The 24,213-nt window shown below is 41.1% G+C and overlaps 1 protein-coding gene across 5 annotated transcripts in view; it reads right to left on the reverse strand.

Annotated features, from left to right (window-relative positions):
* cep350 (centrosomal protein 350) overlaps positions 1 to 24,213 on the reverse strand; it is a 158,676-nt gene that overhangs the window by 23,958 nt on the left and 110,505 nt on the right. For 4 of the 5 annotated variants that reach the window (XM_060830073.1, XM_060830074.1, XM_060830072.1 and 1 more), the window contains exons 28-32: positions 14,723 to 14,845; positions 6,512 to 6,708; positions 5,181 to 5,389; positions 2,004 to 2,151; positions 119 to 279 (exon numbers count right to left, since the gene is read on the reverse strand). In XM_060830073.1, coding sequence (XP_060686056.1) covers positions 119 to 279; positions 2,004 to 2,151; positions 5,181 to 5,389; positions 6,512 to 6,708; positions 14,723 to 14,845 — 838 coding nt within the window. The remainder of the gene's footprint in view (positions 1 to 118; positions 280 to 2,003; positions 2,152 to 5,180; positions 5,390 to 6,511; positions 6,709 to 14,722; positions 14,846 to 24,213) is intronic. The other variant, XM_060830075.1, reaches the window with a different exon arrangement.

Below are 24,213 nucleotides of genomic sequence, written 5' to 3' on the forward strand. Positions count from 1 at the left end.
TTGGTTTTGAGAATGCAGAATGAAACTTGTGAAATGCTCTGAACTCAACCTGTGCAAGGTCTCATGTTCCAACCATCCCCAGCTGAAACCTGCAGGGCAGTGGAGGTTTCAATCTCACCTCTAGCTGCTTGATGAGGCTGGCCTCCTGTGCTTTCAACCGCTCCTGTTGACGTTTTTTCTGCTCTCTCTTCAGCTTGTCCACAATGGACTTGCGCTTCTTAAGTTCGTCCTTCAGTGCACGGATCCTGATCTCAATGTCACTCTGGTCTGACGTAGTTTCTGCAGAAGATCCATCCAGTGGATGTAAATAGGTCTCATTGCAATCAACCTCAACTTGGACACTAACATTAGCAGATAAGAGATATATGCAAACCTGCATAACTCTTGGTGACACTTCTCACAACCTGTTCAACAACTTTAATCAAACCTGTTGTACCACTGACAAAGCCTCACGCAATGGACACACTGACCACTTGGGGACCACAGTGTCACCAAACACATCAACTCCTCAGACCTACAGTATCACCGTACATACCAGCTGATCACACAGCAGAACTATCTGGGCAGTCAGTAACGGTGAGCATGGTGCAACTATTATGGTTCGAACCATATTGAGGAAAAAGCCAAAATGAGAAGCTAGAGACTAAAAGCTTGCAAAAGATGTGCATTTCAAGGACATGAGAGGAATGGGATTTGGAAGGAAATTCTGGAATCTGGCTACCATAACATGGCCATGATTTAGGTTAACTCTGGAAGGGATGCAACAATCTGAGAAATTAAGACCACAAGAGGTTGGAGGACCATGTTAGACTAAAAGTCAGAAAGCAAGACAGGGATTCATAATGAAGGGCTTTCAAAAATGTGAAAATTAGATTGAAGATGTTGAAAGATTTGGAGGCAAAAGTCAATTAAGGACAGTCTGATAATTTTCACAATAATAGCTCATTCCAGAATACAGGCAGCAAACCTTTGGAAGTGCTCACACTTATGGAGTATAATGATAGAAATCTGACCAGAAGAGGATGGAATAGTCAAGCCTCTGGCTGAGAGTTGTGGATGATGAGGCAGGAGGCATGTAACTTTACAGAGACAGGTTTCAGTAAATGCTGGGTTCACTCGAGGCTTGAACAGCCTACTGAGATGTGGGAAATGGGAGGCTGGAGTGGCAAAGGATACAGCTGGAGAGTCAGAAACAGGGAAACCTGTTGGAGTTGACTTTTCTTTGTTGAATACTTCAGTGATGTGCAATTTTTTTCTGAAAAGCTGGTGGCATTCTTTCTCCAATTTAGACAGGAGTAACATGACTGAAGTTACAGACCAATGAAATCAAACTTGCACAGGCATTCAGCTCTTACTGTTTCAACTTCAGAGATTCCAAAGGAAACTGTCAGAACGAGATGTTCACAGACAATCTATCACACCGATGCTGACTTAATTCTGGGCTGTCGGCCTCAATTACAGTGACAATACAGTAATAAGCCAAACTAGAGGGTAAACCTCCTGTGACAGAACTCATGTCATCATCCCACCACACAAGATGGTGGAACTTGAACTCAATAAAATAAAAAAACTAGAATTAAAAGTCTAATGATAACCATGAATCCATTATCGATTGCCAGAAAGACCCATCTGGTTCACTCACATTCTTTAGGGAAGTAAAGTGCTATCCTTACCTGGTGTGGTGTCCATGCGACTCCAGACCCCCAGCAATGTGGTTGACTCTTAATTGCTCTCTGGATGGGCAATAAATACTGGCCACCCAGCAATGCCCACATTCCACAAGTGAATTAAAACAAAACTCCCTTACTGAATCCTACAGCATATCAGGTGCTATTTTCACTTTCACACAAGACAAAGGCTCAAGAATCACCATCCCTCGGTGTTGTGCTATACCCTCAGCCATGCAACTTTTAAAAAAAATAAATGCACATCGTGTCGAGTTTTGAAGCACATCAAATAACTTGAAGAACCTCTGAATCTTGGTAATGATCGAAATTTCCTACCTGACTGTGTCACAGAAACAGATTCATCAGACCAGCTGCCAGATGCTTGGCGGGATTTTAGAACAGGTCTGTCATGCACACGGTTGCTGGAGCTGATTTTCTGGCCATCTTGCTTCGATGTACTCTCAGTCACTTTTGAGGAAGGAGACTGAAAAAACAGAGAAGAAAGCAAACATTAGTTCCAGTCCGACATTAATTTCCAAGTTTATGAAAAAGGAAGAAGGTTGGATAAGCCAGGAGATTGATTGTCAGCCTCCATGGCGGCTCAGTGGTTAGCACTGCTACCTCAGCACCAGGGATCTGGGTTCAATTTCACTCTCAGGAACTGCGTGTGGAGTTTGCACATTTTCCCTGTGTTTGCATGGGCTTCCCCTGGGGGCTCCAGACCCCTCCCACAGTCCACAGATGTGCGGTTAGGTGGATTAGTGACACCACCACTAGGCCAGCTAGAATTATGGGAAGGTTGAACAATCTCTCTTCCTAAGTTCTAGAATTCTATTTGCTCCATAATTAAAAGCATAGCTTTTGAGGTAAAGCCTTTATTGCCCAATGAACCTGCATTTACAAATCACCATCCTTCATAGCACCAGGCCTGCTCCCATTCAAATTACAATTGCTGCTGGTACGTTTAATCTAAAATTAAAAAATACACTGCCACACACACACCCGCCAACACAATTCTATCTGTAATCTTTAAACCATTCCAGCTTCTTATCAAATCTCCTCACAGCTTCCTTAACTTTTTCAAAACATTAATCATTCTTATTTTACAATATTTTGGTTTTCAACACCACATGCTCTTGGCACATAATCATATTATTAAACAAACATCAGGAAAAAAACAGTCCCCAGAAGCAAACCCAGAAACCACGACTTACTTGAACCACTCAGGAACTTCCCCAAGTCCTCTTCTATGTTTCCATCCTTCTATCTGTGTAAATCCCATTTGCTATCCCTGCTTTAATTCCTTTCCAATTAATCTAATGCATGATACCTTGTCATTTTTTTTTTAAGAAGTGCATGTACATTCCCATCATATCGCCATATCTTAAAGCTGAGGTTTTTTAAGCATACTCATCACTTTTGAAATCTGCTCTGATGCTTTATTTCACAGTTACCTGTTTTCTTCCTGTTTTATCTTTAAAAACTTGCATTTATAACAAATCTTTCATATGATAAAACAAACCAAGTAGCTTCACAGAAATAGAATAAAACATGATACTGAGCCTCAAAGAGATCCAAGGCCAGATGTGAAATCTGTCATACAGTTCGAGTGTCTTGAAGGAAAAAAGCGACAGACAGAAACAAAGTTCAGGGAGGGAATTAAAGACATCACTGTCTTGGTAACTGAAGGCTTTTCCATTAATGGAGCAATTAAAATTGAAGTTCTCCAAGACTGTAATTAAAGGAATACAAATAACTTGCCTGCAATGTATAATCATGTAAATTAATTCGAATGGTGCAAAAATTAGTTCTAGTACTATCCTTCACCAACCGGCTTTCTGGAATAGAACAAGTAATATAGTACAATCGTCAAGTCTGGAAGTAAGACAGACATTGACGAGGCTTCTGCAGTGGAAGAATGGAGGTGGGGCAGAGACAAATAATCGGAGATTCTGTAAAGTGTCAAAGCAGGCCATTTGGCCTTTTGAGTCCACATCAACCCTCAGAGGACCAGCCCACCCAGAGTCCCCTCCCCCATCTATGTACCTGCATTTCCCATTGCTAATCCATCAAGTCCACGCACACTTCCCATGCTTTCACAAAAATCCTATTCTTTCCCATTCCCTACGACTCCTGTTTCCAATTCTCTCTCAGAATTTCCATTTCATCCACCCCCCCCTCCATGTTTTCCATTCCTACGCAGAATTCCCATCTCCTCCCACACCTATACTTTCCATTCATTCTCAGATCTCCCAATCCCCTCCCCACACTCTATCCCATTCTCTCCCCATCTTGTTTCCCATTTCCTCTCAGAACATCCATTCTCGGCCACTCCAGTCTCAAATTCCCTCTCAGAAGTCTCATTCCTTCCCATTCCCATGTTTCCCATTCCCTCTAAAGAATTCTTATTCCCAAACAATGCCCAACTTTTCCCCCAGTTCTCTTTTACTCCTATTGCCCATTCACTCTCAGAATGCCCATTTCTTCCTACCCACATTTCCCAATCCCTCTCAGAATTCCATTCCCTGCCAAGCCCATGTTGAGGATTTGGAAATAGATGATTCAATAATTATGTTTGAAGAGCATAAGATTTCCCTATGCAGATCAAATCTGGTCAGTAATAATCACATCAGTATTGTCTCTGCTTAAAATGCATTCTCCTGGCACAAGCCCACTCAAGCTCCATACTATTTCATAGAGTCAGAGATGTACAGCATGGAAACAGATGCTTCGGTCCAACTCGTCCAAGATGACCAGATATCTCAACACAATCTAGTCCCACCTGCCAGCTCCTGGCCCATATCACTCCAAACCCTTCCTATTCATATGCCTTTTAAATGTTGTAATTGTACCAGCTTCCACCACTGCCTCTGGCAGCTCATTCCATATCACCCTCTGTGAAAAAGTTACCCCTGAGGTCTCTTTAATATCTTTTCCCTCTCACTATCTATGCCCTTGAGTTCTGGACAGCCCCAGCCCAGGGAAAAGACTTTGTCTATTTATCCTATGTCCCCCATGATTTTATAAGTCTCTTATAAAGTCACCCCTCAGCCTCCGATCTTTCAACTCTTTCAAGATCCAAGGATGAATGGAGTCAAGAGTTGTCAAGAAAATACAATTTACATTTTCCTTCCTACATCTATGGAGGCGTTCAATTTTGTCAAGTCAGAGCTCCATGAGCATTTGAAGTACGCAGTGGCACCTTGCCCACACAGCCTTTGTGAAGCCTGAATAGTGGGCCTCAGATCTATGATACAGATACAAAGATATTCCTCAGTAAGAGCATCAAGATAGTTATCAGCAGAATCAACACTGAATACCTGTAATTGTCCACCCTGTTCTAACATTGAGATACGGAGATTAACTGCAAAACCCCTGCTGCTACTATGACCAATAACCTGGGATTGATTTTGAATGAAGCCAAGAACTTTCTATTCTCTGCAGCCTTGTATATGACATTCCTTACTAATTAGAAAGTTTTTGTAGGAAAAAATCCTGCAAAGTATCTCTTACCTGTTTACTGTGTGTTGCGACAGATTCAAAATCCTGGGAATAAGCATCATCTGTGAAAATACGATGGTCAGGACTGGTGGTCATCTGAAGGGCTGCTGATGGTGATTCCAGTGTCTGAGCAGTTGAACTTCTAACCTCCTCAGGAATTGAACTGTCACTGTGGGGCTGGGAGCAAGGTGGCACAAGACATTCTTCCTCACTGCCTGTGTCTATAGAAAATAACAATACTTAGATCATTTAGACTGCAATGGATTAACAGTGCTTAAAATGAGGTGCACAATTCAGTATGACTGCCTTACAAGACCATCTCCTTTCAATATGTTACCTGCACCTGAAATAAAGAACAATATCATAAGGGGAGTAGGTTAGAAACAGTTCACCAGAGAAAGTTAAGTTTGCACAGGTCACAGGTCACCTTGTACTAATTCAGATACAATAAGATATATCTGCTGATAGTCAAAGTGCACGAGAGAGCCGGGTTCAAATCCCACCTTGGGCAACTGTCTGTGTGGAGTTTGCACATTCTCCCCATCTCTGTGTGGGTTTCCTCCGGGTGCTCCGGTTTGCTCCCACAGTCTAAAGAGGTGCAGGTTAGGTGAATTGGCCATACTAAACTGCCTGTAATGTTAGGTGAAGAGGTAAATGTAGGGGAATGGGTCTGGGTGGGCTGATCTTCGGAAGGTCGGTGTGGACTTGTTGGGACGAAAGGCCTGTTTCCACACTGTAAGTAATCTAATCAATTCGATACAACATTCACTGCAGTACTGGGGTTATAGTTTCATACTACTATTAATGGTGAGGAATGAAATTAATTATCAATATTGCAAAGAAAATTAGATTTTTCCGTGTTAACAAAGTGACCACATAGCCTTGTGTAAACAACATCCAAGCTCTCACACTGATTACAACTTTTGCTGCTTCTCAACTCTGCAAGTGATACGCAACCACCAACAGTAATGAAAAAATTAAAATCTGGAACTTCAGCCTCCCACGAGAGGGTGAGTGGGAAACTACACTGGGCTATCGTGTCAAGGTACCATTGAGAAAGATAATAATTCCAACATCTGACCTATGCTGATTAAACGGATCACAGCAGATGCTCAGGAAATGTGATTTCCATGAATGAATGAAACAGGCAAAGTAAAATGCCAGGTTTACACCTTGCTTCTGCATTAATCCAGACTGATGACATTTACACATCAATACATCATCTCACACATGCCATGACAATCAGCGATACCAAAGTGCACTTGAAAGCAGTCAGAACCACAACAAATGCATTACTGTCTCGAAGAGAAAGCAAACAAACAAGAAACAGAGGCTAACATTACCTTTCAATTCTGTAATCTTCTCGCTTGCCTCTCTCTTTGCCATGTTTGGTTTGAGCTCCCTGTCCCAAGCAGCTAGAGCCTGTTTTTCCATTCGCTGGATCGCAGCTTCCTCGGCATCGAGCCGCCGCTTCCACTCCAGCAGCTCCTCTGCATGCCGTCGCCGATGCATCAGTTTCTGCTCCCGTTTAGTGAGAAATCTGATGGACATGCAAGCAGGACAGGGAGGAGAGAAAGAAAGTGTCAGCTAGCGCTGATATTCATTTCTAAAATTGGACATTAACCTGCAGCTCAAAATGTATAATTCTTACTTTTTAAATTCAACACTGTTTGGGTTATAGTTGCACAACACAAACAAAATTCAGGGCAAGGTCTCCTTGTACAATTCATGCATCCTAGAACATTGCAGCACTACTGCATGTAAATAGACTCAGTGCAGTTAATCAATACATTCAGAAGGATTTCCTCCAAGTTTGCTGACGCAATATTAGTCAAAACAGTCAACTTCAATCTGCAATGCTGCTCTTAAATAAAACTTCAATCTGGCAGAGCTCCCCACCCCACTGCAATTGGTAACCTGGCCCAGCCCAGGGTTTGGTACTGGGACATTTGTGGGCTGTGATCTCAAAAGAAGCGAGCAAACAAAATTCTGATAGCCTGGTCCTCAAAGTTTAGAAAGAAATTTGAGATGACAAGGCAGATGGTATGCCTTCTTGCTTTAGCTCAATTGCATTTCCTATTTACAGTACATTGTTTTGCAAAATATAATGAATTATGTGTTTTTTTGCCACGGTGGGGGATTTTAATCCTAGTTTATCACAGTTGCTGCCTCTCGCTCCCGAAGTTAAATTATTAGGATCTCTAACAAAACAAAGAACATAGGATGCTGGGCATCTGAACCAAAGAAAGTGCTGGAGATACTCAGCAGGTCTGACAGCATCTGTGAAGACAAAGAAAAGTTATGTTTCAAGTTCACCGACTCTTCATCTGAATGGACAAAAGGTCACTGGACTTGAAACTTAGAATGTTTTTTCTCTTTGCACTGTTTTCTATGTTAAATTTTAATTTACAAAACATTAATACTAATCTGTAAAAGCGAAAGATGCATTGTAAACACGAGCATAGTTTTTACACTTGAGTTACACAAGGACACCTCAGTTTAAAAACAAAATTTAATTTCAAGTCGCATTCCATCTCAAAATTAACCAAGTTACACCAGTAATAAAGCTCACCTACCCAATTAGACACTTTGGCACAACATCCTGCAGTTTTGGACACAGCCACCTTTATCAAAGAATGATCACAGGTCACAAAATTGAAGGCCTACAGCATATCTCTTTAAAGGAGCTGAAAACAAACTCTCAATTTTTGGGTTTTTCTTTAAAATCATATCTAATTGAACACTTAAATCTCAAAGCATAAGCTTTGCTTTTTCAAAAACGTTTGTGGGACACATTCCACACCTTGCTAAAGGTTCAGTTAGGTCTGATATAGTCACAGGTCGAGCAAATGCCACACTTTCCATTCACTTCTACAAAGGGCTGGCATCACAGTTCTTCAGGATTTAAAGAATTTTGTAAATTGTTTGTAAAATAATTTATCACATTAAAGAACAGGACAATAAACGTATGCAATAAGAGTGAAGCCTGCGACAGCAGATCGTTCTTTGAAGGGCAGTGTGCGCGCTTTCCAAATTCTAAGAGCAGTATGGGAGACTGTCCCAGATGGTGATAGTGAACAGCTCTCGAATGCACTGTTAAGATTTGGGAATCCTCAAGAGACAATCTGGTAGTTCAGTAATACTTGGCTTGCCATGCTGGTGAACAGTAAGTAATTCATAAAGTTATTCATATTTTGTTTTTGACTAGAATGATATTCAAACCTGCCAGATTGTCTTCAATAGTGTAAATACACCTATTGTAAATATTTGGAATATTCCTGAACTGTCCAGTGCTTGGTAAATTCAGGGGAGAAAAAAAATCACATTGAATAATTTAAAATCAAGAATCCAGGAGGACTTGAATACTCCAGTGATTAACTCAAATAGTTAAATGGAGTGCTCACATTTAAAAACCTTATATCCACAGGAATGGATGGACTGACAAAACAGGGACCAAGTTCCTAGCTGGTGTGAGAGAAACGTGCTTTGATAATGTTACCTACATTTAGCATCAATAATTTGGCAAGCTTCAAAATTCAAAAACAATACTAGCTTCACTGCTGCTCCAGTCAGGCCCACATTCTTATGAAGAAATAACAATGTTCAGTTTGCTTGCATACACTCTGAAACACTCGTTTCTTGCACAGATCCTGCAAGCTTCCCCATGAACACATTCAATCCAAATTATGTTTCTAACTTTGACCAATTCATTTATTTCCTAGCCTTTACAGCCTCAAGAGTGACCAGAAGCAGTTATGCCTCATACGTGGTAACATTATCAATGAAGATGTTTTCCTTCAGAACTGACTTTAGTATCTTCAATGTCCAGAACAGATAAAAGCTTGTTTATGGAACAATGATTTGGTGGGACTAAAGCTCTAAACTCTTCTCGCTTAACAATCAAGCTTCCTAAAATTTAAAATGAACACTTATTAATAGTTCACTAGATCCTAATATTTTGTGCAAAACTAGTCACATGATATATAGTTATTCCAATAACAAACAAGTTTGGTCATTGAAGACCACAGAGAAAAAGGTAATGAAATAATGTGAGTTTGATATGCCTCAATCATCTCAGATGCATTCTATGCATCAATCCTACTTTTTCTCCTCGAAGTATTCAGCTTCTTGAATAATTGAGAGAATAAAATCACAGTTGTACAATACACAAACAGACCCTTCGGTCCAACTTGCCCATGCTGACCAGATATTGTAAATTAATCTCATCCTATTTGCCAGCATTTGGTCCATATCCGTCTCAACACTTTCCACTGATTGTTAGTTTATTTTACTTTACCAGCACTTGAAACACTGACTTTTTTCTCCCAACATTGGGAAAGGAAATATAAATTTATTCAACCAAGTAAATTTTGTAATCTTTCACAAAGAATCAAGTGAAAACAACAAATAGCTGAGTGCAAAACAAATACTGCAGCTGGAAACACTCAAAAGGTCAGCAGTATTAATCTTTCTGGTCAATGACTTTTCTCTCGCAAAATACAATATCCAGGCAAAGCAGAAGTAAAGTAGAATTTGGAAGGATGTATAATTGGTCCCACCTCATGGCACAGTTTGATGTAATCTAACAATGGTTGAGAGGGCATTACGTGCATTTTGAAAAGAACAGCAAATTAACAGGAAGAGATGGGGAAGGCAGGTACAAAAATGTCTCCTTCAGCAATCTGCGTAATTCAGGATTACTAAATCACTGATACTGCACGACTTTGTCAGTATGGCTTCAATTACTTACAATAATTTGATAACTTGTTAGCCTTCATACAGTTAAGGTGGACATGAGATATCTGAATTTCATGGATTGATTCCTATTGCACTTTGATCAACAAAAAGTATTCTTGATTTAATTTGCTCAAAAGGAGAAAGTGAGGACAGCAGATGCTGGAGGTCAGAGTTGAAAAACGTGATGCTGGAAAAGCACAGCAAGTCAGGCAGCATCCAAGGAGCAGGCCAGTCAACATTGCAGGTGTAAACCCTTTAACAGGAATCTCAAACACAGGCTTCAGAAATAAAGCTGGCATAGACTTATGCCAATACACACACGTGTGTCACTATCAGACTAGAGACTATTCTCAGATTTGGTACCCTTCAATTAAACAATTGCAAGCTCGAGAATGATTATAGGAATAAACTTCAAAATAAAGCTGGTGACCAAGAACAGCAAAGTGAAGTCCTGTCAGAATAGACATGGTCAGTGTCAGGCTCAGAGTTTGAGAGCAGAGTTGTCATTTTTGGTGCAATCTTCAGTCTGGCCAAATTGCAACAAATTTTAGCTGCACATTATTGAATGCAAAATCCTCCTTTCACAATAATTAAGCAACATTTTGAGATGCCATTTTTAAAATATATTATTTTCAAAGTTACTCACACTTAAGAGTGAGCATTTGGCACAGTCTGCTTAACACAGCAGGAAAAGGAATTAACAGAAAACAACATAACTCAAATTCAGGGTCATTAATTCATTGATATTGCATGGGTCCACCATTTACAAGTAATCGAATTTCTAAAAAATACAGATACATTTAAAAGCTATACTGGAGTACAGTAAAGTTTCTTACTGAACAGTGACAGGATTGGACAGAGTTGGCATGGATTTAAAAGAGGGGAACCATACTTGGCAAATCGACTGAAATTCTGAGGATCTAACTCGTAGAATTGATAAGGGGCAACCAGTGGGTGGACTTCAGAAGGCTTTTTATAAGGTTCCACAACAGAAATTAGCATATAACGTGTAAGCTGAAAATGTGTTGCTGGAAAAGCGCAGCAGGTCAGGCAGCATCCAAGGAACAGGAGAGTCGACGTTTCGGACATAAGCCCTTCTTCAGGAATGAGGAACGTGTGTCCAGCAGGTTAAGATAAGAGGTAGGGAGGAGGGACTTGGGGTAGGGGTGTTGGAGATGCGATAGGTGGAAGGAGATCAAGATGAGGGTGATAGACCGGAGTGGGGTGGGGACGGAGAGGTCAGGAAGAAGATTGCAGGTTAGGAAGGCAGTGCTGAGTTCGAGGGATTTGACTGAGACAAGGTGGGGGGAGGGAAAATGAGGAAACTGGAGAAATCTGAGTTCATCCCTTGTGGGTGGAGGGTTCCTAGGCGGAAGATGAGGCGCTCTTCCTCCAACCGTCGTGTTGTTATGGTCTGGCGATGGAGGAGTCCAAGGACTTGCATGTCCTTGGTGGAGTGGGAGGGGAAGTTGAAGTGTTGAGCCACGGGGTGGTTGGGTTGGTTGGTTGGTTGGTCCAGGTCTCCCAGAGGTGTTCTCTGAAACGTTCCGCAAGTAGGCGGCCTGTCTCCCCAATATAGAGGAGGCCACATCGGGTGCAGCGGATGCAATAGATGATGTGTGTGGAGGTGCAGGTGAAATTGTGACAGATATGGCCATATCCGCCACAAATTCACCTGCACCTCCACACACATCATCTATTGCATCCGCTGTACCCGATGTGACCTCCTCTATATTGGGGAGACAGGCCGCCTACTTGCGGAACGTTTCAGAGAACACCTCTGGGACACCTGGACGGACCAACCAACCAACCCAACCACCCCGTGGCTCAACACTTCAACTCCCCCTCCCACTCCACCAAGGACATGCAAGTCCTTGGAATCCTCCATCGCCAGACCATAACAACACGACGGTTGGAGGAAGAGCGCCTCATCTTCCGCCTAGGAACCCTCCACCCACAAGGGATGAACTCAGATTTCTCCAGTTTCCTCATTTCTCCTCCCCCCACCTCGTCTCACCTTCCTAATCTGCAATCTTCTTCCTGACCTCTCCGCCCACACCCCACTCCGACCTATCACCCTCACCTAGACCTCCTCCCACCTATCGCATCTCCAATGCCCCTCCCCCAAATCCCTCCTCCCTACCTTTCATCTTAGCCTGCTGGACACACTTTCCTCATTCCTGAAGGGCTTATGCCTGAAACGTCAAATCTCCTGTTCCTTGGATGCTGCCCGACCTGCTGCGCTTTTCCAGCAACACATTTTCAGCTCTGATCTCCAGCATCTGCAGTCCTCACTTTCTCCTATAACGTGAGAGATCAGGAGTAGTGTATTTACATAGACATTGACAGAGAGCTAGTTAACAGACAGGAAACAAAGAGATACAATGAACAGGCCAATTTCTGAGTGGCAGCCAGTGACCAGGGAGATACTTCAGTGGTTCGAAAGGTTAGCCTATTCAGAACTGAGGGGAAGAAATTTCTTCATCCAGATAGTGTTGAACTAACAAAATTCTGTGCCACAAACTGTATTTCAGGACAAAACATTGAATATTTTCAAGGATTAGATATCGTTCTTAGGGCTAAAGAGATCAAATAGTATGGAGAGAAAGTGGGACCAGGATATGGAGTTGGATAATCAGCCATGATCATACTGAATGACAGAGATGGCTCAAGGGGTTTACTATTACTCTTGCTTTTTATGTTTCTAACATGAAAAAAAACAAATACTTCTAAAACATGTTAATCGCTTATCTGGATCACAAAAGAAGCTTATTCTTTTTTACAGCCTCTTTAAAGGTTTACACAAGCACAATTATTACAAAGTTTCAGTGGTTTTTAATTCACTCTGGGAGAGGGTGCTAGTTTCTATTAGCTTTCCAATAAACATTCACACAACAAACATAATTCATACTTTAAATTCTTCAATATTTTTCAATAGTTTCACTAATTCTGAGTGAATTTCATTCACAAATGTAGTGCAGCCTCTCATGTAATCAAAGCCATAATATCTAAACATTCACAATATTTTGCATAAGACAGAGGTCTTCAATTAAACTGGATCATGAAATACCAGTACAGTGCTGCAAAATGGCAAAGCTTTTTCCTCTCAGGATTAATGAATAAATGTTCAGTTAGATGCAGCGTTCTAATGAAAATACTATTTAAAACAGGTTAAGTTTATAGTGTGTCTGGCACATTGTGTACAGGGCTGCACTGTACCCACAGGGCATATTTGTGTTAGTTGTTTGCATTGAAGAGGGTTTCATGGAATAAAAGTGTTGCCAATGAAACCAGCATTTGTTGCTCATTCCCAATTGCCCTTAAGAGGTGGCATGCTGCCCTCTTTAAGGTACACCCACAGTGCTGTCAGGACATGTCCCAGATTTAGTGATATAATTCCAATTTAAAAGATTATGCAGCTTGGAGGGGAACTGGGAGGTGTTAGCATTAATAAGGGAGTGGTAGCTACCATTGTCTTTAGATGGCACAGATCATGGGTTTGGGAGATGCTGTCAAAACATCCTTGGTTAGTTGCTGTAGTGCATCTCATATATGGTACACACTGCTGCAAATGTGTCATTGAGGAGGAAATTAATGGGTGGGATGTCAACCAAGTGGGCTGCTTTGCTCAGGACAATGTCAAGGATTTTCCTTGCTGTTGGAGCAGTACTCATGCAAGCACATGGAGAGTATTCCATCACACTCCCAGAAAGTGCCTCTCAGGCTTTGGTCAGTTATTCTTTGCAGAACACCCAGCTGCTGGGCTGCTCTTGCAGCCAGAGTATTTATGTGGCTGATCCAGTTAAAATGTCAGGTAAGTTACTCTGCCATCAATACCAAGTCCTTTTCTCTTGAAAACTGAACAGGAAAAAAATGGTAGATTAACAATCCAACAACAAATCCTGTACGGTAGAAATACCAACAGTCAAAGCAAAAATACTGATCCAAAGCAAAAAGAGGGAGATGTGATTGTCTTTTCTGTGGGAGTCTATGAAGGAGCTGCAGAAAAGCATTAAAGTAACAAGCTTAATTCTGAATGCAGTTTAAAACAAAATAAAAAAAAGGAATCAAATAGCTCTGAAGCAAGATTAAACTGAAATTAGAAATCAATACAGAATTCCTGCCACTGCTAAAATCATCCAAAATGTTCATGAATTTGTCCAGTTGCTACTAAATGTAGCACTGAGTCCTGAATATTATTTCTTATTGGTACTCAAATTTTAAACAAAGGTCTGAGATCTGACAGCACTATTAAACTGACAGGCGTTTTAACAAAAGTAGCTGCATGTAGTTGGAGATACTCATGTCTACTGTGATGGTTACATACCAATTAAGTTTTCACATCCATAAGAATACCTCACTGTTCACCAAAGACACACTTGCACTCTTAAAGGGGCACTGCTATCTGAAAATTCAAGCTTACAACTCCAATTTTAGATTTCTTAAAGCTACATTTATCAAGATTAGTGGGCTGCTAACTCTGCCACACTGTTGGCCAAAGTCCAACTCAACATTAAACAAGTCAATCTTTATTGTACCAGTTAGCATGAGCAGCTCAACATTGATTGTGTAACTTCGACTTCTTGCTTGAACAGTAATGCCCCTTTAAAAGCACGTTCCAGATTAATTATAAAGTCTGCAGTACATTGCCAACTAGCAGCTTGCTGCATCTACGTAAAGCCACAACTAAGCCAAAGGAATGCACATTTCTCCACACAATTCCTTTCCCTTGACCCTCCACCGACCCCCACATCATCCACATGCATGTGATGAAACAGAGCATGCTCGATCAGTGAGAAGCAGAGGTTGCACAGTACCTGACCAGCTGGTTGTAGATGTACAGCTGGAATTTGGGATGTAGGTTGGGAAAACAGACACTGAGAGAAGCCCAGTGATGAGACGTAAAGACAGAGAAGAAGTAGTGGACAGGAGAGCAGTGTCTACAAAAAAAGGAGCAAAACAAGAAAAACAAAACAGCTGAGTATTACCCCAAAATGGCTTTATCTTTTAGATACTCAAGAAAACCTCACATTTTAAACAAAAATTCCGAGTATTCCATAAAACCATTTGTAGCCAACCTCCTGACACCATCTGCCTCAACACAACTCCTGCCAGAATTCATGAACTTCAAAATGGCAACAGAGCTCATCAAGGCCAACACCAGCTCCATTTCTCTTTCTGATTTGAAGAGTGGGAGAATCTCAACCACTGCCTTCCTAACAGTCCAACCACAGCTTACAAACCCATTTGAGAAAGGATGAGCATGACAGCAGCATTGGGATACAGTTGTTGTGAAGAAATGTTCCTTGATGGTACATTCGCATGTGAAGTAAAATTCTGTTTGTCGTTGACAAATCTTTTCTTGGAACTAGGTAAAGGAAATAGAACAGGGTGAATTAAATCAATGTTCCAAATTCATACCACCGTGATGTACTATTCCATTTCACACCCAACCTCAAAAACACACTAGTCAGTCATGTGAATAAGGGCAGAGTACATCATCTCCAACCAACCAGCATCGTTGGTAAAGAGAGAAAGTTCAGTAATACAGATGAAAGACTAAGCTTTCCAAAAATGTTCCAGGGATCCCAATCTTTGCTGATCTAGCTGCAGAGACTTGACAAGGCAGCCGTGAGCCTGCAGTTCACTAAGCATTAGGAGGATTGCCATCTTTCACTCTTTCAATGTTGGAACTGTGACATTCAGCTCACACAGTAAGGTTTGCATAAACACGTCTCTCATTTACAAAACTAAAACAGGGCCTGAAACAAGCGGGAATTCATAGAATTAAAGGATACCACAACACCTCCAAGTCAAAACAGATTAAGAACAATTCAGAATTTGAGATAAACCCCAACACAACTCAATGTGAATTACTTAAAAGATGCAGTAGATCAGGGTTTTCCAAACCTGTTCCCAGCAAGGCACCATTTTAAGGCTTGTACATTGTCAAGACACAGAGTGTCTGAGGGGGTGGGGGGGTGGAGGGTTTGACCATTGCTACCTCGGAGCTCATGACACCAAAATTTCAGGCTCTGACCCCAATTGGGAACTCAACTGTCATTTTGTAAAGACCTGCAGAAAATCATAACTGAAACCTTATGATCCACTAGACACAATGTACTTCCTCATCCCTTCATGTCATAAATTAATCTCATATTTAAGAGGAAGGTCGAGAGCAAGTTACCTCAAGCAGGTTTTCAGTTGAAGTTAACCAATCTGATTTAAGCCTTCGATTCTTCATCTTTCCAAGTGAAGTACATATCTTCAAATATCACTTGGCTCTCACAAATTACTAGTTATCAGGTGAGGAATTATAGGTCTGGTTTCGACACTCCATGGCACTATATAGCAGTGGGGTTTGAAACAAATCATTTCAAAGCCCATCACTGAATAACTTGGAAATTGATATTTAGGATTTCTAGTCAAGATTTTATAATACCATTGCACATAAATCATCTGTTAACATCCACTGTGCCAGATACAAGATGAAAACAAATGTTTTAGGGTTAGATAAGGCAAGTTCCAGTTATATGCATGCTATTTCACCAAGGGCGCAACACTATCGAAATATCACAATGGTCCACTTGTTATCTGAAAGTACTTTATTCGAATTAGTAACACTGAATTCTGCAAAAATTTAGTTAATTATATACTGCCTAAAATGCAACTAATTCCAGTTAAGGGATTACCAGATGAGAAAAACTGCTATGGAGCTGCTGGTCTTGTCTTTCTAGGTCTAAGTGGTCGTAGGTTTATAATTTGCTGCCTAAGGATCTTTGGTGAATAGCTGCAGTGCATCTTTAGATAGTATTGACTGCTGTTACTGAGCACTAGTGGTGGAGTGGATGAGTGCTTGTGGATGTGGTGCCAAGCAAACTGCTGGCTTGTCCTGGAAGGTGTCAAGCTTCTTGTGTTGTTGGAACTGCACCTTTCCAGCCAAGCAGGGAGCATCCCATTGTCTGTTTGACTTGTGTCTTGTAGATGGTGAACAGCCTTTGGGGAGTCAGGAGGTGAGCTGCTTTCCACAGTATTCCCAGCCTCTGACCTGCTATTGTAGCCACACTGTCTTTGTGTGGTAGGTTCAGTTGAGTTTCTGGTCAACAGGAACCCTCAGGATGTTAACAGAGGGGAATTCAGTGATGGAAATTTATGTCAAGGGATGGTTGTTAGATTGCCTCTTATTGGAGATGGTCTTTAACTGGAACTATATGAATATCACTTGCCACAAGCCTGTATATTGATCAGACCTTGTTGCATTTAAACATGGACTGTTTCAGTATCTGAAGAGTTACAAACAGTGCTGACCATTGGGGATGTTCAGCAATGAGTACATTCTGATCTTATTATGGAGGGAAGGTCCTTGATGAAATGGCTGAAGTTGAGTGGAACCAGGACAGTACCCTGAGGAACTCCTGCAGAGATGTCCTGGATCTGAGATGACTGACCACCTACAACCACAACCATCTTCCTACTTCCCAGGTATGACATCAGAGGGGAATTTGTCCCCAATATCCATTGATTCCAATTTTGCTCAGATTCCTTGATGCCATGAATCCGGCTCTGAAGTCAGAGCCTGCCATCTCACCTCACACTTGGAATTCAGCTCTTTTGTCCAAGTTTGAACCAAGGCTGTGAGGAGGTAGAGCGCTGAGTGGTCCTGGCAGAACGCAAACTCGGCATCACTGAGCAGGTTATTGCTGAGCAGGTGCTGCTAATTAGCATTGTTGATGACATCTTTCATCACTTTACTGGTGATTGACCGTAGTAGAGTGGTAACTGGCAAGGTTGGATTTATTCTGCTTGTGTACAGGGAATATCTGGGCAACTTTACATATTGTCGGGTAGATGCTAGAATATTGCTTAAAAATGTGTTGCTGGAAAAGCGCAGCAGGTCAGGCAGCATCAAAGGAGCAGGGGAATCAACGTTTCGGGCATAAGCCCTTCTTCAGGAGGGCTTATGCCCGAAACATCGATTCTCCTGCTCCTTTGATGCTGCCTGACCTGCTGTGCTTTTCCAGCAACACATTTTTAAGCTCTGATCTCTAGCATCTGCAGTCCTCACTTTCTCCTAGATGCTAGAATATTGTCAGGCCCATAGCCTTTGCATATCCAGTGCTTCTAAACATTCCTTGGTATCATGTGGAATGAATCAAATTGGCTGAAGACTGGTATTTACAATGCTGGGGACTGCTGGAAAATGCAGAGATGGATCATCTATGCCTGACTGAAGATTGCTGCAATTGGTTCAGCCTTAATGTTTGCACTAATGTGTTGGGCTCTTCCATTATCGATGATAGGAATACTTGAGTATCTTCTCCTCCAGCAAGCACTTTTAAAAAAAAAAGATTTTCCACCAATCACAACTGGATGCGAGGGGACTCTTTGCTCAGAGAGTAATAAGGGTTTGGAATGCTTTGCCTGCTATGGTAGTAGATTCGCCAAGTTTAAGTGCATTTAAGTCGTCATTGGACAGGCATATGGACGTACATGGAATAGTGTAGGTGGGATGGGGCTCAGATTAGTGTAACAGGGTGGCGCAGCATCGAGGGCCAAAGGGCCTGTACTGTGCTGTAATGTTCAATGGCTACAGAATTTAGCTCTGATTCGCTAGTTGCGGGACTGCTTAGCTCTGCCTATCGCCTGCTGTGTATGTTGTTTGGCACACAAGTAGTTCCCATTTAGTAGCTTCACCAGGCTGGCACTTCATTTTTAGCTAAGCCTGATGCTGTTTCAGAGATGCCCTCCTGCATTCTCTCTTGAACCAGGGCTGGTCTCCTGGTTTGAATGCTAATGGTCGAGTGTGGGATATGCCAAGTCATGAGACTATACATTGAGAAGATCAATTCTGCTGCTGATGGTGGCCCACAGTGCCTCATGGATGCCCTGAACCAAGTTTCTAAATTTGACAGGTTCAAAAGTCTGTCCCATTCAGCATCGTGACAATGCCACGCAATATGGAGGATATTCACATGAAGCCATGCTGACTCTGCTTGATCATATGTATTTCTGAATGCTTTGCTTTAGTTACGCTAAATGGCCTACAATTATCTTTTTTAGCAACTTTTGAGAAGATGTGTAGCTCAGATTGAGGTTCTAGATATAGGTTTGCTCACTGAGCTGGAAGGTTCACACTCAGACATTTAGTCACTGTACTAGGTAACATCTTCATCCAGAGGCTCACTGAAGATGTTACCTAGTATGGTGAGGAAATGTCTGAAAATGAACCTTCCAGGTCAGCGAGCACACAGACATCCAAATGACCTTTTTTGTCTCTTTCCTCTTTTAAATAAAGATGCTATATCAGCAGTTTACAACTAATGAATTGACTGCCTCTGTAGTTACCACTTAATATCTGAGGACACATCCCATCAGGTCCAAGGGAGTTATTGTTCTTTAGTCTCATTAGTTTCCTGAGTACATCTGCCCTAATGACAGCTATTATATTTATTTTGTCCTCCTTTTGCCCTGATAGTTTAGTCATTTTGGAATGCTATTATTATGGTTGACAGTGATGAATGATCCAAAATATTCATTAAAATTTTATGCCATTTCCTGTCTCCCCATTATTTTTCCAACATCATTGTTTGAAGAGAATAGGTTCCGTTTCGCTTTAATATGTTAAGAGACACTTTTGCTGTCCAGGTGGAATTGCAGGGACCACGAAGGAGAGGACTGGGTGTACAAAAGGATGAGGTTTAAAAGAAGAGAAGGCATTTGAGAGATGGGGAATTACACCTAGTGGTGTGTTTTGGTGGTAAACATCATGCCCCCAGTAAAGTGGTTAAGAAAGTATAGCCAGATGGAAAAGTTTCAATTAGTGGGTATAAGATATCTTAAAGTTTCAGTCACGGGCAATATAAATTGTCAAAATAAGGTGTGAATACAAAGAGCCTGGGTCCTGATTCATAGGCATTCTGGAAGGAACAGTGGAAAGCGAGGGAGCAAGCGAGAGTGAGCGAGAGCGAGAGCGAAAGAGAGAGATTGATCTGCTGGTGAAAGTCCAACAAAGGTGGCATAGATTGGACAGGAAATAAGCAGGCAGTACTTCTCAAAAGGGAAGAAAATTGAGCAACATTAGAGTCAAGGCAAATTACATTCAGCTCCCAACTGGAAAGAGAAAGATGTCTAAATGAACCTGTCAGTGAAACTCAAGGAAGGCAGATAAGGGAGCTGTGACCCTCATTCAAAATGGTACCAACCTGGAATGACAGGAGAATAGAAAAGTAGAGGAGGAGAGAATAATAATCATCATTTTGGGCAAGGTACATAGCAGCAACCATATACAAGCCTGAAATGGTCAGAAAGGGGCTTTGGCATACACAAGCACAACAAGGTCAAGGAAAATCTATTTTACAAACAATGCCTATGCTTTTCCAAAAAAATACATTTCTATAACCACCATGACTTCCTTCCTCTCAACAAAAAAATCTTTTTAAATGAGTGTTATTCATTCTCACATAATCCTTGTATATTTTCACATTAAAAATTCTACTCTAAAATGGAAACTGGAAGACTATCAGAGGAGGGCTCACAAATTAGTTTTCAGGTTGGATTGTCAACTTTAGTAATACCTCTACTTTTCATGAAAGATGCAACATCATTTTGCTACCAATATCAGAAATGTGAAGCAATAGCAAAAGCTGACAAATTTAACATATATTCCCAGCACTTTGGCTCTGATGCCTTTGGCCATTTTTAAACTGGAGCACTGAAAATCTATAGAAATCTTGCTAACAGGATGGAGATCTTCAAAAGTACAACTCTCTCTCTACTCAATAACTACCATTAGTTTGGACAGGCGTATACATGGAAGTGAGCACCACACAAACAAAAGGCAAAATCATGCAAGATTCATACCAATGTGTTAAAACTGCAGACTTATTCCAAAGATTACATACCTGATCCATGGGCTGACATATTTGATCACTCATTTGACAGCAGATATCAACAGGCATCATAAAGAAACAGTTGCTGATATTATTTTCTGGATGACATGTACATCACCGGAGCAGGTAAGCTTGAAATCAGGCCTCCTGGCTCAGAGATAGGGATACTACCCGTGCCACAAGAACCTACCCAACAAATGCTGATTTTTGTTTTCTAATCAATATGTTCAGAAATGTTTTTACACACCTTTGGAGCAAACAGAACTTGAACCCAGGTTTCTTGGTCCAGGTGAAGGGACACTGTCTCTGCATCACAAGAGAACCCGCAACAATGGATGAAATTCATTTCACCCAACAAGTTAATTAAGCCAGTCAATAAATGAAAGTTTAAATGACGTTCATGTTCCATGACTAAATGCTCACCCAAATGAGGAAAATTTTAGGTAAAATAAAAAGTTATCTTAAAGATCAAGCAAAATTCTTGTTCAAACTCTAAATGCTATCTATAAGATCTCATTTCAGAAGGGGTATCCCTTCAACATTTCTTTTAAAGGTTAATGAATATTTTAGCTACTACTTTTGGTTCACTTAGATTCACTGTGAATTACTCAACTACCAACCTTCACGTGGAAGCCTTGCACCCTTTTCTATCATTCCCACAGTCACAGTGTCTTGCTTCTCAACTGGTCTCATTGGCTACTATGAACAAAGCGAACCAATTTTTTAAAATGTGGGGACAGTATTCCTATATTTTGCTGAGAAAAGGCATTATCTTAATACAGCCCAAACAGGCAGGAGGCCCAACTTCCTGAAGGTACTGTCTCAAGTTTTCATTAGATATTCAACCGTGATGGCGATCAGGACAAGACAATCAAAATTGCAGGAAAGGTAAAATAAAGACAGACTACTCTCACAGGACCTTACAAAGCCATGGCTATAATCTTGAAGGCAAGGATGGATCTTCAATGCACACCTAACTCATGTAACTGTCACAATTACCTGATGAAGGAGCGTCGCTCCGAAAGCTAGTGTGCTTCCAATTAAACCTGTTGGACTAAACCTGGTGTTGTCTGATTTTTAACTTTGTCACCATCAAGTTTTACTGGCTACTTATCCTGGGGACACAACATTTTTGTGCTGCTTAGTTTTCTAACAACTTTGGTAGCACCCAATGTTGCCATGTGAAAAGTACCATCTCCTGACACCACTCATCAAAACAATTCTCAGTATGTTTTGTCCACAAGTTCCAAAAGTGCTGCATCTGTGTGATAACAACCCAAGTATGAAATGCGACCTTTCAACTTCAAAGGACACTGCTGGCAGTCTATTCAAAGATGCACAATCCAAAATGGACATGTTTTTCACTGTACCAGTTAGTTCTCTGAAGGATATTTTTGTTATATCTCCCCAATGATCTCCCTTTCCTATTTTAGTCCAGCCTCAGTCAGGCAAGTGCTTTCCAATGACTGCCTCTCCCACATTCTTCCTCGTTGCTCTTTAAGTGGTATTTTTCCTGTAGTAACTACTCACCTTAAGGGCTGTTACCACTGATGGTGAAGTAGCTCAGCCCGAGCTTCTCAACTAACAAAATCAATTCCACAATAATTTGCCATCAAATAAAGCATTGGTAGTGTGACAAGCTTATCAACATAATTTACATTTTGACTGCTTTCCTCTATACACATACGCACAGAAACAGTAGTTACAAGATGTGCATAGAAACCTAGTGGTCTCAGCTTACTCCACATCATAAGCAAAGATTAACGTTCGGTTATCTATGAAACTGACAGTTAACAAGTAGCATTTTGCTGTAAAGGCAAGCCTACTTTAATCATTACTTTAAATGATCAGATATTTTCCTTCTTTACTCCAAGATCTCATAACATAACCTTGTCTCAGGCACAATTGAGGCCTATTCTATTGTAAAATGGCAACTAGTCGGCAAAAATAAAGTGTGATTGATTATTTCTCATATCCAACAGGTTTCTATCAGTAGGTGGTGGGGAGTGGAGAGGATGACAGACAGTGAGAGAGACAATGTTTAGCCATTATCATACATTGACAAAACTCTTTTTAAACAGCCATCATGTACCTTAGCTCCTTTTGTTTTCCAGTCCACAATAAGATTTATCAGTTTAAGTTACTGATTACTTTGGTTACTGCAGATAATTCAATCACTCCCTTACTTTTTACCCCCCCAAAGAAGCAACCTGGTTTTTTTTCTCAAGCTTTGAAAAATTTGGCAGCCCAAACTCATTTGAAACACTGAGGCACAAAAAGAAAATACACCAAATGATAAAGAATATAAAATTTCTAATCACTTATCATTGAGTAAAAGTGAAGACACTATAGCCCTGGATGACAGTAGGACTGCTCACTCATTGCAGAGAAGGTGGTGGTTTAACCTGAGGGTCACCGCACTTCAGCTGAGGGACAAGTTTGAGAAGGTGGGACCTTCACAGTAACCTCAGTTGATGCAGGAATTGAGCCTGCGCTGTTGGCATTACAACACTGCAAATCAGCAACCCAGCCAACCAATTTTTATTACAGCATGTACAACAACATGGGAGAAAGAAACTGTTTCACTAAGCAAGGGTTTGTGGAATCAACCAAGCTGAATGAAAATCATGATTCTCAAAAAAAAAAGATGGTCACTTAGACTCAGATGTACAAATTGGAAACAGGTCCTTTCGTCCAATTTATCCATGCTGACCAAATATTCTAAATTAACCTAGACCCATTTTCCAGCATTTGCCCAAACCCCTTTAAACCCTTCCTATTGCTATACACATCCAAATGCTTGTTTAATGTTGTAATTATAGCTGTCTCCATCACCACCACCTCCGGCAGCTCATTTCAAACATAAAAAAGTTGCCCCTTAGGTCACTTTTAAATCTTTCCTCTCTCACCTATGCTCTCTAGTATTCAACTCTCCTATCCTGGGGAAAAGACACTGACTATTCACCCTATCCATGCCCCTCATGATTGTATAAACTTTTAAGGTTACTCTTCAGCCTCTCTCTGTAGCTCAAAACCTTCAACCCCAGCAACATCCTTGTAAATCCTTTCCGAACCCTTTCAAGTTTCACAACACACCAGCACTGAATACATTATGCCAAAAATGCCCTCATCAATGTCCTGTACAGCCATAACATGACATCCCAACTCCTATACTCAATGCACTGACCAATAAAGGCAAGTATTCTGAACGGTTTCTTCATGACCCTGTCTGACTGAAACTCCACTTTCAAGGAACTAGGAACCTGCACACCAAGGTCTCTTTGTTCAGCAACACTGCCCAGGACCTCAGGACCTTAAGTCCTGTCCTGATTTGCCTTATCAAAATGCAGTACCTCACATTTATCAAAATTAATTCGATCAGAACAAGCACACCTGTAGTTTAGCACATCATCCCCATC

This window comes from Hemiscyllium ocellatum, chromosome 9 (assembly GCF_020745735.1).
Source record: "Hemiscyllium ocellatum isolate sHemOce1 chromosome 9, sHemOce1.pat.X.cur, whole genome shotgun sequence".
Taxonomy (NCBI): Eukaryota; Metazoa; Chordata; class Chondrichthyes; order Orectolobiformes; family Hemiscylliidae; genus Hemiscyllium; species Hemiscyllium ocellatum.